Consider the following 16,914-nt stretch of genomic DNA (forward strand, 5'->3'; position numbering starts at 1 on the left):
GTCCTGCCGAACAGGAGGGCAGCCTGGGGGCGTTCCTCTCGATGTGCCACTGGTGACAGGAGTGAGCCCCGACACGAGCAAAGTCGGGACACCAGCAGGGAGGGCTCGGGAACACCAATGACCTTCTGGGCTGTGGTTTCCTTGCAGCGACCCTTGCCTCGCGACGGACTGCAAGTACGCCAACAAGTTCCACTTCCATTGTCTCTTTGGGAACTGCAAGTACGTCTGCAAGACCTCTGGCAAGGCTGAGTCCCACTGCCTGGACCACATCAACCCCAACAACAGCCTGGTGAACGTGCGAGACCAGTTTGCTTACTACTCCCTGCAGTGTCTCTGCCCCAACCAGGTCAGCACAGCGGGCGGCTCAGCTGCTGGGGCAGGGGAGCCACAGGAGCCACAGGGCCTGGGACAAGCTCCTCCTGGCAGAGACTCTGCTTTTCACACCCTTTTTAAGTTGGCTTCCACCAGACTCTGGAAAGGACACTGTCTGCCCCTAGGCCCCTGGGGGCCCCCGGGCAGGGGTCCAGAGTGATGCTCAGTTGGTAAGGTCTGTCATTTTAGTCCAACCCCCAGTGGCAGCTAAACACTATGCTGCCTCTGTGCACTTAACATCATTCTTGCCCATTCTGGAATTGGCTATTCACCTTTCTCCAGAGACATAATTTCTAAATTGGCCCACTAGATAGATAAAGAGAACTGTCCATGCCCAGACAGGAATCGCAGATCAAATTCACTTTTAAGGCCCATCCCCAAGATAGGGACTGCCTAAAGACTCAGAGCTGAGGTCTGGCTATGCAAAACAGACTGGTTGAGTAGATTAGTGATGCCTGCCTAGGTCTGGCCATGCAGGGAAGAGAGCTAGGATAAATTAGTAATGTCTGCCTAGGCCTGGGCATACAGGGAAGAGGGCTAGGATAGATTAGTGATGTCCGCTCGGGGTGGCATTGGAAGATTGCATTTTCTGATTCTGAACATGGAAGAACACATAGGAAAGGGTCTGCCACAGCCCAGAGTCCCAGGACAGTCCCTGCCTGTCCTGATCCTCCTGTGCCTCCCTGCAGCACTGTGAGTTCCGGATGCGTGGACACTACCACTGCCTCCGGACCGGCTGCTACTTCGTCACCAACATCACCACCAAGCTGCCCTGGCACATAAAGAAGCATGAGAAAGCTGAGCGGCGGGCGGCCAACGGATTCAAATACTTCACCAAGCGCGAGGAGTGCGGCAGGCTAGGTACTAAGCCAGGCCGGGTAGGGACTTCTAGCAGGTGCAGGGCAGTGGCTGTCCAATTCATAAGGCGTCAAAACCCAGACAGTCCAGGAAAGACGGGAGGCTGACTCTGGCCACCTCTCCACCCACGCGGGATGCCCTGGCGCCTCACTGCCAGCATCCAGGCCTCAGCTTGGTTCTTTCTCCCTTTCCAGAGGGCATGTGGGTGAGTTAGGGGTTCTAGAAACCCCTGCCCTGGACCTCTTTCCATTGCTCCAACTATAGGGTTTTGTCTCAAATGAGCCATTATTTTCTTGTTGTTGTTGTTTTTAGATGTTGATAGACCTTTATTTTATCTATTTATTGATATGCGGTGCTGAGACTCAAACCTAGTGCCTCACACCTGCCAGGCAAGCGCTCCACCACTGAGCCCCAGCCCCAGCCCCAAGCCACTGTTTGCTCATTCATTCAGCAGTAATTGACTGAGAAACAGCCATGTGCTAGTGCTATTGCGGGGGAGGACGGGTGGGGACGGTGGCGGCTCAGCTTTTGAGTATCTGGTGTGTGTTGGCCCTGAGCTTGGTGCTGGGACCCTGGTGGCGACGTTGTGGGCTCCGCTGGAGAATCTGTGCGTGGCACTATACTCAGGAAGGAGGTGGCCGTGGGCCTGGGAAGAAGAGGCCACCGACAGCCCTGAGCATGGCAGCAGAGGCCGTGGGGCTGACCTTGCTGCTGAGATCTGAGCCTGCAGGGAACAGGGCCTCCTGCTGGGCATGCCTGTAGGGATTGGGGCTCTCAGGGTGGCAGGCAGAGGGCAAAGCCCGTCCTCCTGCCTCAGGATGAGCCACGTGTTTATGGGCCTGTAGATATGGCTGAAGGACGGGCAGGAGAAGGTGTCGGCATGGACACCTGGGCTGTGGCCTGGTCGTGGCTGTGGGGTCTGATGGCAGGAGGAGCCTGCAGTCAGCCCTTCCACAAGGGAGGGCAAAATACTCCATCAACTGCCAGAAAAGAGAGGAAACAAATCTTTTCCTCAAGTATTAATTCAAAACGATTCATGGCCAGGAGAGGGCTGGAAACCATGGAGACAGGTGTCAACACTGGGAGGTCTGTGTTGTGCTGGGCTCAGTTTACAGATGTCAGGGTGTTCTGAAGTTGCCATTATTTACTCAACTTTTGGTGTTTTTGGTGGTAGCTGGGGCCAAACAAAGCTGGGGGATGATATAAGACACCCGGGCAGCGAGGTGCCATGGTGACAGGCAGGCCTTCACCTGCCCTCAGCGGACGGGGCTTCGACCCCACCTGCTCTGTTTGTTCTCAGCCCAAAGCAAAGGAGAGACATGGGGGTAGAGGGAGGCCCAGGTCCTAGAGAAGGTGTGGGGACAGGTGGCATGCTGGGGACAGGGTTCCTTGCCCTGGAGCTATGGGCCTCACAGTGTGTGGGCAGGGAATGGGGCCAGCCTTCCATGTGCCTCTGTGCTGGGCCAGAAGAGAGGCCCAGGGTTTGGACAGCCAGGTAGCCTTGGACTCCTGCAGGTGGCTGATCACAAGCCTTCCTCAGGGAAATGCACTCTAGGTACCAATGCCATCTGCTTTGTCAGCCACGCCCCCTGTGCCCAGAGCAGTGCCCAGCGCACACTGGCCACGAGCGCTGGCTGGGGAGGCTCATGCAGGTGGGGCCGTGTCCACAGGCTGCAAGTACAACCAGGTGAACAGCCACTTCCACTGCATCCGGGAGGGCTGCCAGTTCTCCTTCCTCCTGAAGCACCAGATGACCTCCCACGCCCGGAAGCACATGCGGAGGGTGCTCGGGAGGAACTTCGACCGTGTGCCCCCGTGCCAGGTGAGGCTCCAGCGGGCGGGTGGGCAGCCCTGCCCCGAGCAAGGGCAGCAACTTCCTCAGCACCCTGCTTCCTTCCAGGGCGCCCCCAGCCTGGTGGACGCCGAGACTGACGAGGGCGTGGACTACCCCGGCTGCAGCCCGGGCGCTGCCTCCTCCGAGTCCTCCACCATGGATCGCAGCTGCTCCAGCACCCCTGTGGGCAACGAGAGCACCGCGGCAGGTGAGGCGGGACCCCTGCCCCAGGCTGGCCCTGCCGCGTCCATCTTGGACAGAAGGTTCCTAAGGTCCGAGAAGGACAGGCTGGTGTGCAACAGACAGCTGGTGTGTGGGACGTGGGGCGCTGAGGCCACCTGCCAGCCTGCCACCTCCCCAGCACTCTGTCCTTGGCTTCGGTTTCCAGGAGGAGACCCTGGGCGGGTCCTCTAGCTGCAGAGAAGGCAGGGCAGCTCCAGCCCGTGGGGCAGCGCGGGGGGCCAGGCCTCCCTCCTGCGCGCCTCCCTCAGGCCCCTGCCCCGCCAGCAGCCTGGGCCCTGGGTCCCCGAGGCAGGCTCTCCTGCAGCCCACCATGACCTCTGCTGCCCCACGGCCCTGCCCGCCGCTTTCCTGCCCGTGTCCCTCTGTGGCTCCGCTCTGCTCTGTCCACCTCGTCACATCACACGCTCCTACCATCAGGTTTCTCATTTTGGTTCTTTTGTTTGTTTGTTCTTTGTTTTGGTTTTCTTTTTTTTTTTTTTTTTTCTGCTTTTCTCCACCCTCTCCAGGCTGCCCGGCTCCTCCTCCTCCTCCTCTTCCTCCTCCTGCTGCGGCTGGTGACGAGGCTGCCCGAGGGGCTGCGCAGCCCCCGCTGGCTGCACCCTTCCCGGCCGGGCTCCGGCCGCCCCTCCCCGCCCTCCCATGCCTCTTCTCTCCGTCCTGTCTCTCACACTCTCTGCTCAGTGCCACTCTGGGCGCCGGTCGCGGCCTGGCCCACCCCATCAGCAGCCCGCCCAGCTTCCCGCCTGTCACTGCCACTCCAACTCCAGTAAAAAGTGACGTCCCCCTAGTTCAGGATGCCGCAGGTAACTCGCACACACTCCTCACCAGTATGGGTCGCCCCACCCGGTAGTCGAGACTGTGGTCCAGAACCTGACCCCTATCTGTGGCCAGCTCAGCCAAGGACAGGGCCACTCTGGATCCCTGATGGCCAGGCACTACTAAGACCAGAAAGCCTGGCTCCTGTCCTAAAGATGGCTCCTGTGGCTCCTGCTCAGCCTGAGCATCTACCAGGGATTCGCCCCTCCTCAGCAGCTGGTCAGGCTCATGCGGGCTGCTCAGTGTGACCTCACCTTGGCCTGGGCAGAGCAGCACCTGCCCCTGTGGCTCTCGGGTGTCAGGCTTCTGCGTAGACTCAGGGGGTCTTGATCTGGCCTACGCCCCACCAGCCCCCTGAAGCTGAGCCAGGAGCAGAACTCGGGGGCCTCAGGCCTCGGGCTATGCTCAGCGCTAGGAGCAGTTCCTGCCCCAACTCCACATCCAGGGTCCCACAGGGAGGGTTTGCCTGGCCCCGTCCCTTCCATCCATTACTGCCTCGCGGTGCCTGAGCATGGTTCTGCCAGGCCCTGGGGTGGTGGCGATGAGCACTGGGGTTCTGCCGCTGGGAGCTGCTGCCCTTGACTTCAGGCCCCAGCCTGAGACCCTCCCTCGGCCCCTGCCTGGTGCCCCACCCCATTCCAGCCCTTGGCTTCTCTTCATCTGCCAAGGGTGGGGGACTGAGCCTGTTCTCCAAATCAGCAAGGCAGCTATGCGGTGACAGTGGTGGCCGGGCATTCTGACAGGCTCAGGAGGGCCACGGCCCTCGGCCAGCACAGGGAGCAGCCTGGAGGATGCCCACTCTGCTGGGGGCTGGGCCTTGGGTCCCTTGTTTCTGGGAAGCACCGCCTCCTGCCCATGCAGCGTGGGTGCCTCCTGGAAAGGGGTCAGACAGCGAGCCCTTGGCGGGGCCTCTAGGTCTTGCAAGCAGTTCGGGCCAGCCCGGGGAACTGACTGGGTGCCTGTGCTCCCGCTAAGCCATTGCTCCAGTCCTGGCCCAGCGAGGAGACTCTGAGCAAGGGGGTCCTGCGTCTTCTTGGAATTTAGGCCCTGAGGCCCAGTAGGGGCAGAAATCCCCAGACCTTAAAGAACCTTCAGGTACCGAGGAGGAGGTTACAGCCCCGCACAGCCTGGGGCATCTGGCATCCCCACTGTGAGTAGGCAGTTCCCCCTATGCAGACAGCCAGGCAGCCGGGGAACTGGTTAGCCGGCGGGAAAGGAGCCGGCCTGTCCCTCATTAGAGGCAGGCCGGTGATGGCGCCCTGGCCCCCCTCCAACGTGGGTAATTACACTCTGCGACCTAGATTCCCCCTTCAGCTTCAATTAGCACCAGGACGTGTCCTCACTTCCTGCCCAAACTGGCCAGGAAGCAGCCGCCACATCCCGGCAAATCTGGTTGGTCTGCCACCTGGGGATGCCTGTGTGGTCATCTGCAGGCCTGGGTGACAAGGGGAAGCCTGGAACTCCCCTGCTGTTCTGGGGTGGGGAGAGGCATCCTGGCCACAAGGCCAGGATCAGGGCCCTGTGTGAGTGTGACCCTGGCAGAAGAGGCAGCCTTCTACACTGACCGCCCTGTGCCCCTTCCCAGGGAACACCATCTCCATGCCCACAGCCTCTGGGGCCAAAAAGCGCTTCTGGATCATCGAGGACATGTCGCCCTTCGGCAAACGGCGGAAGACGGCCTCCTCGCGCAAGATGCTGGACGAGGGCATGATGCTGGAGGGCTTCCGGCGCTTTGACCTCTACGAGGACTGCAAGGACACGGCCTGCCAGTTCTCCCTCAAGGTCACCCACTACCACTGCACGCGTGAGAACTGCGGCTACAAGTTCTGCGGGCGCACGCACATGTACAAGCACGCGCAGCACCACGACCGCGTGGACAACCTGGTGCTGGACGACTTCAAGCGCTTCAAGGCCTCGCTCAGCTGCCACTTCGCCGACTGCCCCTTCTCGGGCACCAGCACGCACTTCCACTGCCTGCGCTGCCGCTTCCGCTGCACCGACAGCACCAAGGTCACGGCGCACCGCAAGCACCACGGCAAGCAGGACGTGATCAGCGCGGCCGGCTTCTGCCAGTTCAGCTCGAGCGCCGACTGCGCGGTGCCGGACTGCAAGTACAAGCTCAAGTGCTCGCACTTCCACTGCACCTACCCCGGCTGCCGCCACACGGTCGTGGGCATGTCGCAGATGGACTCGCACAAGCGCAAGCACGAGAAGCAGGAGCGCGGCGAGCCGCCCGCCGCCTCGCCCGGCGCGCCCGGCAGCCTGGACGGCTCGCTCACGCTGGGCGCCGAGCCCGGGGGCTCCCTGCTCTTCCTGCAGACGGCCGCCGCCGGCCTGGGCCTGGCGCTCGGCGACGCCGGCGACCCCGGCCCGCCCGACGCCGGCGCCGGGCCGCGGGAGGCTCCAGCCGCGCCCGCTGCGGCCGCGGGCGCCGGGGAGTCCTCGCAGGAGGACGAGGAGGAGGAGCTGGAGCTGCAGGAGGAGGCCGAGGACGACGAGGACGACGACGAGGATGAGGACGACGACGAGGACGACGACGAGGACGACGACGACGAGGACCTGCGCACCGACTCGGAGGAGTCGCTGCCCGAGGCGGCAGCCGAAGAGGCCGCCGGCGCGCGGACCCCGGCGCTGGCGGCCCTGGGCGCGCCCGGGCCCGCGCCCGCCGCCGCGTCGCCCTAGCGCGCCGGCCCGCGGGTGGCCGTGGCCTGGCCGCCCCCGCGGCTTTAAGCAGCGTATTTGCCCGTGAAGCCCCGTCAGAGCCCCGCGGCCGCCGCCCGGCGCCAAGGGAGGGGCGCCGCCCGCCCCGCAGGTGCTTCCGGACCGAGTCCGGCTCAGGACAGAGGCGGGGACCCTCCGGTGCCCGGGCCGCCCCGCCCCGCCCGAAACGCGAGGCCCAGCGGCCGGAGGACGAGGCTGCCCGACGACCCTGTGCGGCGGTCGTCGGGGATCTTCAGGGAATAGCAGGTGCTCTGGCCCCGGCGAGCGACGGCAGGGTCCACGGGGCGCAGACCCCGCCGCCAGCGCTCCTCGCCCGCCAGCGGGACTCCCCTTTGCTCAGGACGGGGGCGGGCGCTGGGGGCCACTGGGACCCCCAACCCGGCCACCGGTGACGGGGCCGGCACCTGTGGCATCTGGCAGGGCCCCCCTTAATGCAGCTAAGACCTACCCCTCGCCCCGGGGAGGGCGGGCAGCACGGCGACGCTGCAGGGACGTCGTCGAGGAAATCCCAAGGTAGCAGCAGGGAGCGTCTCTGCGGCTGCCCCGCCAGACCTGGGGCCAGGCGCCGCATCTGCCCCCGCCCCCGGGCTGCGGTCTGTGGTCAGGTCTGTCCCAGCGCCCCCATCCCACCCCCATCCCCACCCCGGTTAAAAAAAAAGGCTGTGTCCCAACCCAAATGAAGCTGATGGGGGACTAGGGTATCAGCCACCCTGGTGGTGCAAACAGGAAGGATGCGACCGTTTTGGGCTTTAATATTCAAAATGGAAAAAAATACAAGAAAGTTGTACAGTATTTTTCCTGTAAAGGTTATTATTCTACGTAGAGTGAAAGAAAAAAAAATTAAAAAAAATAAAAGAAAGAAAGAAAGCAAAAGCAGGCAGGCCGGTGGCAGCCGCCTGCGGACCAGCCTGAGGTTGGAGAACTGGGTGCAATTTCTCCTGCGGGATTGTTTAGCTTTTATTTTAGAGGCCTTAACAGTTTGAGGCTGTCTGTCTTCACACTAGCACTGACGGGAGCTGCGTGATTCCAACTTTTAACTTGAATTTTGTAGACAAGAAAAAAGGACTATTACTGTTGATACAAGTTTGTAGTTAATTTAACATTTGAGTTTTTCTCTATTGTTGATGCGTGTGGCTTTGTAGGGCTTCTTTCCTGTTGTTCCAGTTTGTTTTATTTTGTCCAGGATACTTCTTGCTGGTGCAGCCCACCCAGATTCAGCCCCCTTTAAGGAACCCCTCCTCCTGGAGGTTCTGAGGCTGTCAGCCCAGCACAGAGCTGATTGGCAGGCACACACCTGGCCTGGCCCCTCTGGTCCCCAGGCAGCCCGGCTCCCAGCTCTGCACTCCAGGGCCCCAGCTGCTGTCAGGCTGGGGTGAGAGAACAGGCCCAGCAGGCGTTAGAGGGGTGGGGTAGAGTCTGTCACCCCAAAGGGCTCCAAGGGCAGTGACTTGCTTTTTCCTGTGTATGTGTGTGTGTGTGTGTGTGTGTGTGTGTGTGTGCACGCGTGTGCCTCCGCAGGCGTGTGCGGGCATGCTTGGGCGTGCTGTCTCCTCTAGACTGCCCACAGCTAGAAAGCCAGGACCCTCTGAGCTGGAGAGGGAGCAGGGGGGAGGAGTGGTCAGACATGCACCTGATTCAACAGGAAGTCGATTGATTCTGAACAGCCCCTGCCAGAGCCTCCTGAACCCTGTGGGCACCACGTGCTGCTGCTGAGCATTTGCCCAGACTCTGACCTACCACAGGACCCTGTCTGTGGAAAGAGTTTTGTAAAGGAAAAAAACGAAACAAAACAAAAACACAAATGTGTTTAAATGTAGCAAAATCCAACAAAAAAAGAAAGAAAAAAGAAGACGCCCACAGTGCGAAGTCTAGCCTTCTGTAACCTTCATATTGCACACTAGGACTATAAGCCATTGCTAGCTCATTTTGAATTTAAATGTGTAATTTTTGTTTTATTTTCTTTCTGTGGGGAAAATGATGCTTGATCCACCAATGCTCTTTTTAATGTTTTATAACTATGTATGTGTATATATATAAATATAAAATAATATGTATGCACATATGTGTGTGTATATATCTATATGTATATACATATATAGATATATAGAGATATATAGAGAGGTTTTGAGACAAAATGCAGAACGTGAAACTGAACTGAACAGCGTGTGCTCTGATTACTTGAATCTGGTCTCCTCGGCACCTGGTTATTAAGAACTGAATATTTTTCCACTTGAATTTAGTGCTATTAGAAATTTAATATATGTGTTTTATTTATTTGATTTTTTTTTGCATGACTGATGCAAGGTTTGACATTTTCACTCAATAAAAACTGGAAAAAAATTCATCAAATTATCTTTTATTTTTAAAATCACCCCCATGCGGCTGGCTGAGACCCAGCAATGTTGGGTGGAGCAAGCGAGGCTGCTCCATGTGCCAGAGAAGGGAAGGGAGGAGGGAGCTGATCACCTGCAAGCCTGGCGGGACATGGGGGACAGACCAGTTTTGCCCCTGGGCGTCGGGCCAGGTTCTTCCAGCTTGCTGGTGACAGAGGGGGCTCAGGGCTTGCCCTGCTCAGGGTGGTCTCCCCCAACCCTGGGCCTACCTGAACCCCAGGTTGAGGCTCAGGAGTCACCCCCAGGCAGAGCCATCTGGCCTGCCCAAGCCCCCATCCTGCCCTGTCCTAGCCAGGGCTCCTGGGCCAGGGCTTGGCAGGGTCACCCTGCAGCCCCTCCTTTAGCTCCTTCCTCCTTCCTGCAGGGACCTGCCCAGGCTGGGAACGGCGCGTACCCGGATCCAGTCCGGATGCTGGCGAGGATCCTGCTTGGAGCGCGCATGGCAGAGCTAGAGGGGCCGGTTCCTGGGTCTGAAGCCTCCAGGCCAGGGCCCGAGCTACGGGCTCTGGTGGCTCCCTTGGATGTTCAGAGAGTAGCCACCAGGCCTGACGGCTCCCATGTGCCTGGTGCTTCCAATGGCCCTCATCACACAGTGTCGTCCGCACCATCCTGGCTGGCCTGCCCTGAGCTGGTTCAACGGCCCCCGGGAGTGGACGTGTGTGGAGCGGCTCACCCTCCACGATGAAGAGCACCTGGCTGGCTGGCCACGGGCCTGCCCCGGCGGAGGCGTCCACTCTCCGAGGGGCTCCGGAGGCCGGTCCCTGGGGTGCACTCATCCCCCTCCCTGCACCTGGCACGCCTGGGCACCAGTCCACTGCTTGGGGACCACAGTGGAGTAGCCTGTTCCCTCAGTGCCCAGCTGGGTGTCACTCCCCACCACAAGGCCTCTGGCCAGCCCAGCCCAGCCCACGGGCCCTTCCCTCTCTGCCCTCCTCCTGGAACGCGGCCCGTAGGCTGTTTACATAAATATGTTCGTAACAGACATGAAAATATATACTTTTTTCAGTCTTATTAAAATGTTCAAGTTGGAACTCGCCTATTGTTTGTGGATATCTTGATTCTGTTAAATAAAACAGTGACTAATTTATGGAATAAAACACAAGTTCAACAAATGAAAGCCATTATTGGAGCTTTGCAGGCTCTGGTGGGCTGCAGCCTCCTGTGGGGCCTGAAGGAGGCAGGGAGCCAAGTCCCGACCTCGGTCGGCAGTGGGTTTGTGGGTGGCGCGGCCACAGGGCTCCCTCTGGGCACCAAGCAATGGGCAGCAGGGCAGGGCCACAGGGAGGGGGCAGCTCTTGGACTCCTGGGAGCCAGAGACTTGATGACCTCAACCAGACCCCCAAACTACCCACTCCTCTCCTCTCCTATCTCCAGATCTTCTGGGCCGGGATGGATTTTGGCAGAGCCACACACCCAGGAGACAGCAGGTGAGACCAGCTGCCCAGCGAGCCTCCTGACAGGGTCCAGGGAAGGGGAACTGGGTCTCAGAGCACCCCTCCAGAAAGACTCAGGGAGCAAACTGGCTGCTGCCCCTGGAGGGCAGGAAGAAGGGCCCACCCACCTGCACCCACTCAGCCAGTGGGGAGCCTGCCGAGCCCTCAGGCAGCAGGCAGTGGGCTTGGGCCCAGGGAGCTCCCCGTGGCTTGGTAGGAAATGCAGCAAAGCACGTTTTCCTTCTGGGCTTTAATTAGCGGTGGTGCTGTGCGGAGTCGACACCCAAACGGGCATTCAAGAGCTGTGGAGCCTCTGGCAGGAGCCAGAACCAGCTACACAGGCTCCTGGCTGAGCGCGGTGACCGGGTCCCTCCCCACAGTGACACTGGGCAAGGCAGGTTGTCTATCACTGTTATGAGGGACAGAACTGGTCCCAGAGGTGGCCTTGGCCCAGGGCCAGGGCTCAGGAGAGGGAAGAAAACACCACTGTCCCAGTCCAGGTCAGACCTCTGAGAAGCAGGACCAGCCACAGGGCCCCTTGAAAGCACTGGGAGGAATCTGGGGACCTTGCCAGGAACGAAGAGAAGCCACCACCTTCCCTGGGAGGGGCTGCCCTACCCTCTGGAGCAGATCAGACAGGAAGTGGCTCCCAGAGGCCCCCAGAAAGGCCAGGAGGCAGAGGGCAGCTCATGCAGCCAAGCCCGACTGTTCGAGGTCCCACGAGCCCACACCACTGGAAGGAGTCCCCACTTCCCACCAGACTCCCCCACAACCCTGCCCCGAAATTTCCAGAAACTTCCTGTCTCCGGGGCCTGCCCAAGGCAACTACCACACGTGGGGTCCACACAGCCTCTGAAGTGGAACCCGGGCCGTGGGTCGGGCGACCCTGAGCCAGCAGTGGCCCAGGCCCTGCCACTGCAGTGGCCCCACTCACAGCCACTCAGTCACTGGAAACCTTACTTCAGATTTCGGGTTTGGATCTTCTCCCGGCTAGTGCATCCAGATCCCATGGGATCAGCCAGGCCACGATGACGCAGACGACGACCGGAAGCCATGCCGGGAGGTTGGGTGGGACGGGTGTACCTCAGGTGGGACAGGTGTGCTGGATGGATCTGACCTGCATTTCCGACTCGTGCTGAAGGGTCTCACAATGCTGCCCAGGCTGGCCTCCGCCCTGGCCACAGCAGCTGGGCTACTGGTAAACCCCGGGCCCCTGTGTCTGTCACTACGAGGACATCCTTCCGTGCAGCCCTTGTCCCGGAGAAAGGAAAGCCTTCAGTCCTCTCCGGATGGCGACAGCGATGATAAACCCCACCTGTCAGAGGGGGCGAGGACTTGAAGCGCCGGATGGAAGAAGTGCCCAGGCTCTTCCAGGCCTCGGGTCAAATCGCCCCAAAACGCTGGCTGAGGCTTTACCCTCATTCTGATAAGAACGAGCTCGGAGAGTGTGGCCCGGCTGGCAGGCTCGGGGACAGGCGGCCTGCCCCAGGCCCAGCTCAAGTGCAGAGTGGGCGCTTCACCTGAGGGGTCTCATGGGCACCTCTGCACTGCCCCAGAGCCCCCCAACCTTCTCTGACCCTGCTGAGGGTTCAGCCCACTCTGGAGGACCCCTGTCCTCCTCCCCCATGGGCTTTGGGGTGGGGGGCCGGTGGGGGTTCCCCGTCCCAGCTGGGTGTAGGGACCCAGAGGTCGTCACAGGCCACTGTGCAGTAGGACAGACAAGTCACACGGTACTGAGGAGGAGTTTCCCGTTTTTATTTTAAAAACAAATAACGAGACACACCACAGAAGCAGGGCAAAACCGAAGACCGAGCAGAAGGCGACGGACTGGCCACCCTCATCAGCCCAAGAAGATGACGTCAACACCCATGGACACAAACTTGGAAGCCCCTTCCTGTGACACAGAATGCCCCCTTTACCCACCCAAGGGGTCCCGGGACACGGGATACGGGTCGCAGACGGGGGGACCGGCTCTGGGCCTGGCTCATGGTCTCCCCGCAGGCGGGTCAGGCCCACAGCGAGCCCCAGATGCTCCTGGCCTGGCCTGGCCTCCTCCTGGGCTGCTCAGAAGCCAAGTGAGGGACCCTGTCCCTCCCAAAGATGCCCTTGTCCAAGGGAGATCCAACGAGTCACCCAGTGCTAGGGAGGCCCCAGGGTCCGAGGGGAGCCCATGCAGGGTCAGCACAGCTGGGCCGTGGCCTCCAGGCGCTGGGAAGGCCGTTCCTAAACGACACTTTATAAAGACATTGTAATTGAGTCTAATAATCTACTCCTTCCAGAAAGGGCCTGACAGGGCTGCCTGCTGCTCACTTCTGCCCCATTCCAAATATTTTTACCTTATTTGGATGAAATGCATTATTTTTCTAATGAAAGGCTTTTTCAAAGGGCTGCTCGCCCTGGTCCAGCAGTGCCTTTATTAGGCAGCACTCAGACCGTTCTGGGGAGGGGCTTTTCTCTCCCTGAAGTCACGCCAGACTCTGTCCTCAAAAGCAGAACGTGCTGCTCAGGACCTGAGGGGCAAAGGCCTCAGCGCCCAGGCTCTCAACCCTGCTGACCCCCTAGGCTGGGCACAGGCGCCCCGCCCACCTCAGGAGCAGTGAGCCCCCTTTCAGGGCCAGCTCTCAGGGGAGGGGGACAGGCGGTCCTGGTCATGGCCAGCACCTCTCCTCCCCTGCTCCATTTCCCCTGGTAAGTCTCTGTCCCAGGACGTCTGCTCTCTGGTCTCACTAGGAGGGACCTCAGAAGTTAACAGCTATGACAAATGGTGATCAAACCAAGGGGTCCTCACTCACCACGAGGGACAGTAACACAGCAGTCGGAGGGGGAAGCCCTGTCACCAGCTGCCATGGCGGGACCAAGTCCTGCCCTCTGCTGGTGCAGCCAAGGTCAGTCTGCCCAGCCACCAAGGCTGGGATTCCTTGGTCTCTGGGAAAGCAGGACCCCCTCTCCTAGGTAGGCTGGTCACCCCAGGAGCTGATTCTCAGAGATGCAAGGAGGCAGGGGACAAAGCAAGAGGACACGTGCAGGGATGGCTCCCACCTGGCTCTGCTGGTCCCCAAGGACTGCACAGCCAGAGAAGCAGACCAGAGCAGAGTCGTGAGAAGTTATGGGACGGAGGACAAGCCTGCCAGCCAGGGCCAGATGGGTCAGGGCCACTGCTGCCTCAGTGGGTCCGCAGCAGGGGTGTGACATCTCTCTTCTGGGATAAAACTGCCCGAGGCCAAGTGCCCCAGCTGGGCTGGCATATCTTCCTCCCCAAGACAATGGCCAGCCTGGCCAGGGGCCTGTGTGGCCACCTGCAGTGGTGGCTGCAGCCTGTGCCCTCTAGGCTGTGTGTCCACACGAGGCACACACAGGACAGTGCCCGCAGCCCAGGACCCACCCAGACAAGCTGCGCACGGCCCTTGGCAGGAGCTCCTGGCTCTGGTTTCAGTTCAGTGCTTGTGAAGGTTACAGGAGGCAGGGAGGGCGAGGAGAGGAGGACAGGCTCCTGGGGAGCGTGCATCCATTTAAGGAAGCAGCTCACCACGCTCCGCACAGGTCTCCTCGCAGCCACCACGGCTTCTGCTGTCGGGGAAGGTCGCCCCCGCAGACTCCGCACCAGGAAGCAACCCCTCCGTGAGCAGCCGGGGGAGGACCCCTGGGGTCGGGAAGGCAGAGGCTGCCCAGGTCCCTGGTCCTTCCCATGTCCCTCTGGCCCTTCCTGGTGGCTCACCTGGGGCAGCTTCTGAGCACTGCCCAGGGGCAGAGAGCCATCGGCAGACAGGGGGCCAAAGGCAGGAGTTAAATAGTGGCAACTCGTTTTATTACAATTATGTACAATCATAGCTTATATCCTGAAATCTATACATGATCACACAATGAACACGTTCCTTGGTGGGAAGGACAGACGTGGCTGTTGGTCAGGAAGGTCCTGCTGTCCGGCTCTGCCGTAGAGCGACATCAGGTCTCACCACGGGATTAGCAGAACCACAATGTGGCCACGAGGACAGTCAGAAGCGCAGTTGGGGAGGACGGCAGGGCACGTAGGGCTGGGTTGGGGACAGGTGCCCATCCGTCAGGCAGGACCTGGCAGGCTGTCGCCGAGGGACAGCGGGTCCAGGACTCTGGCTTTTGGAAACAGAGCAAAGAAAGAGCCACAGGACAGGCCCAGAGGACAGAGCAGGGACCGCAGAGCCCAAGGGGACGGTGCTTCTCCCCACAAGGAGGCGGAAGGTGACCCCACAAGCTCTTGCCATGCACGGTGTCAGGTGGTCGAGACCCTCGCTGGGGGGCTGGGTAGGGGCTCAGAGGCCCTGGTGTCCCCAGCCTAGCTCTGAGGAAGGCCAAAGCCACTGGCCGGGCCGAGCTGAGTGGAGGGTGCTGGGCCTGGGGCGCTGCTCAGGGAAGACACGGCCAGTGGGCAGAAGTGCCCCCCACGCTGCTGCAGCCAAGGACAGGTGCCCCACCGCGCCCAGAGCCAGAGCCCAGGGCCCGCTGGCCGGTGGCAACGGGGAGGCCTAGTCCCGCTCGCGCTCATTGCTGGCGCCCTCGGGCCGGCGCAGCTTCTCCACCTGCTCGTTGATCTGCCCGTCCCCACCCCGGCGGTCCTCCCTCTGCACCCCCAGGACGTCCTCCTCGTCCACATGGCTCACGTCGTCGTCCTCCTCATCCTCCTCGTCCTCCTTGTCCTCCCTCTTCTCTTCCTCGCCCTGCACCTCCATCCTCACCTGGCCCTTCACGTCCACCACGCCCTCGCCTTCCTCCTGGGGGCCCAGCAGGTGGTAAGTGGCCGTGGAGCCCTCGGGACTGTGGCTCTCCTTCCCAGGCGAGGGCGACGTGGACTCATTGCTGACTGGCGAGATGTCGCTGCTGCTGTGGTGGTTCACAGCCGCGGGGCTGGAGGGCGACGGTGACTTGACTGGAATCTGCCAGGAGGGGATCTTCGGGGCTGATGGGGACGGAGGGAACTGCCTCCTGGCAGAGAAGGGACAGGATGGAGGAGGTTGGTGACCAGGTCTGGCTCCCCTATGGGCCCCCGAGAGCCGTGTGGGAAAGTTCCCTAGGTATTCCCAGCAGGGAACCTCCCTCCCCTCCTCGCGGGAACAAAGCCTCCTGGCCCAACGGAGGCTGGATGAGCCAAGAAGGGTGCTAGGGGACCTTGCTGCCAACAGGACACCTGGCTGCACAGGGGCTCCAGGGCCTCCCCAGCCTCAAGTGAGGCTGGCCATGCTCCTGATCCCCAGCACTGTCCCTGCCTCCATCCCAGTGACCTGAAAAGGGAGCTGGAAGGGGATCAGGACTCGGGACACAGACCTCAACACTAACTTGTCTTCGGCCTGGGCAGAAGGTAGCAGCAGGGACCTGGCCACTGGCCAAGGCTCAGACATCAGCACCAGGAGGGCAACTTGCTGCACAATGCTAGAAGACCTCTGAGCCCAGCTCTCGAGAGCCAAGAGCCAGGTGGCCCTCTCTGCTTCCGGGTTCCCTTCTAGGCCCTAGGCCAGCCGCTAGTCCTGACCAAAGCTCACGCCAGGGGAGACCCAGGAGGCCAGGCCTGCTTGGCGACTGCTTAGAAAAGAGGTTCTGTGACATGCAGGCCCATCTCTTCAAGGGCCAAAGGGACAAAGCCCTGTTCCCATGCTGGGCTGCCCTGTCCCACCAGCGTGGCCTCAGGAGCAGCCTCCACCTCAGACACAGCGTGAGGCACACACCAGCCTTCGTTGGCCACAGTGACACAACAGCCAGGAACCAACTTGCAGTTTCCTTGGCTCCATATGACCCAGCGGCCTGCATCTCTCCCACCGCGAGTCCAGAAAAGGTTTTTTTCTCCTGAAAACCCTCGGGCCCGAGCTCACCTACAGCTGTCCTGAGGACATGTTCTCTTGCTCAGGGAGGATAGGGAGTGAGGGGCTGGAAAACAGGGTTCTCTTCCTTGGAGCCACAAGATCCCTACATCTCCCATCCCTGACCCCTATGAAGGCCCACATGGGGCACCAGTGAAGCCCAGGTCCAGCAGAGAAAGGACAATGTCCAGGCAAGGCCTGCCAGAGTGCCACTCGTGTGGGATGACCGTTCTTCCTGGTTTCCCGGGACAGAGAGGCTCCTGGGACACTGGACTTCCAGCTCTAAGATCAGGACAGGCCTGGGCAAACCAAGAAAAGCTGGCCACCTTATAATCAGGGTTGCACATTAGTGATAATGTGTTGTCACTATGGAGGGACAGCAGAGGGGCACCAAGGAGGGTGGGGGGCAGGTGAGGACC

General features: G+C 60.7%; 2 protein-coding genes across 10 annotated transcripts in view; one reads left to right on the forward strand and one right to left on the reverse strand.

Annotated features, from left to right (window-relative positions):
- Positions 1-7,703, forward strand: part of Casz1 (castor zinc finger 1) — a 139,907-nt gene extending 132,204 nt beyond the window's left edge. For 6 of the 7 annotated variants that reach the window (XM_047549806.1, XM_047549829.1, XM_047549819.1 and 3 more), the window contains 6 exons: positions 148-346; positions 1,062-1,233; positions 2,901-3,052; positions 3,131-3,272; positions 3,814-4,110; positions 5,709-7,703. In XM_047549806.1, the coding sequence (XP_047405762.1) occupies positions 148-346; positions 1,062-1,233; positions 2,901-3,052; positions 3,131-3,272; positions 3,814-4,110; positions 5,709-6,805 (2,059 nt within the window). In that variant the 3' untranslated portion in view covers positions 6,806-7,703. The remainder of the gene's footprint in view (positions 1-147; positions 347-1,061; positions 1,234-2,900; positions 3,053-3,130; positions 3,273-3,813; positions 4,111-5,708) is intronic. The other variant, XM_047549836.1, reaches the window with a different exon arrangement.
- Positions 7,704-12,404: 4,701 nt separating this feature from the next.
- Pex14 (peroxisomal biogenesis factor 14) overlaps positions 12,405-16,914 on the reverse strand; it is a 141,037-nt gene continuing 136,527 nt past the window's right edge. For all 3 annotated transcript variants that reach the window (XM_047559705.1, XM_047559693.1, XM_047559700.1), the window contains one exon: positions 12,405-15,626. In XM_047559705.1, coding sequence (XP_047415661.1) covers positions 15,170-15,626 — 457 coding nt within the window. In that variant the 3' untranslated portion in view covers positions 12,405-15,169. The remainder of the gene's footprint in view (positions 15,627-16,914) is intronic.

This window comes from Sciurus carolinensis, chromosome 1 (assembly GCF_902686445.1).
Source record: "Sciurus carolinensis chromosome 1, mSciCar1.2, whole genome shotgun sequence".
Taxonomy (NCBI): domain Eukaryota; kingdom Metazoa; phylum Chordata; class Mammalia; order Rodentia; family Sciuridae; genus Sciurus; species Sciurus carolinensis.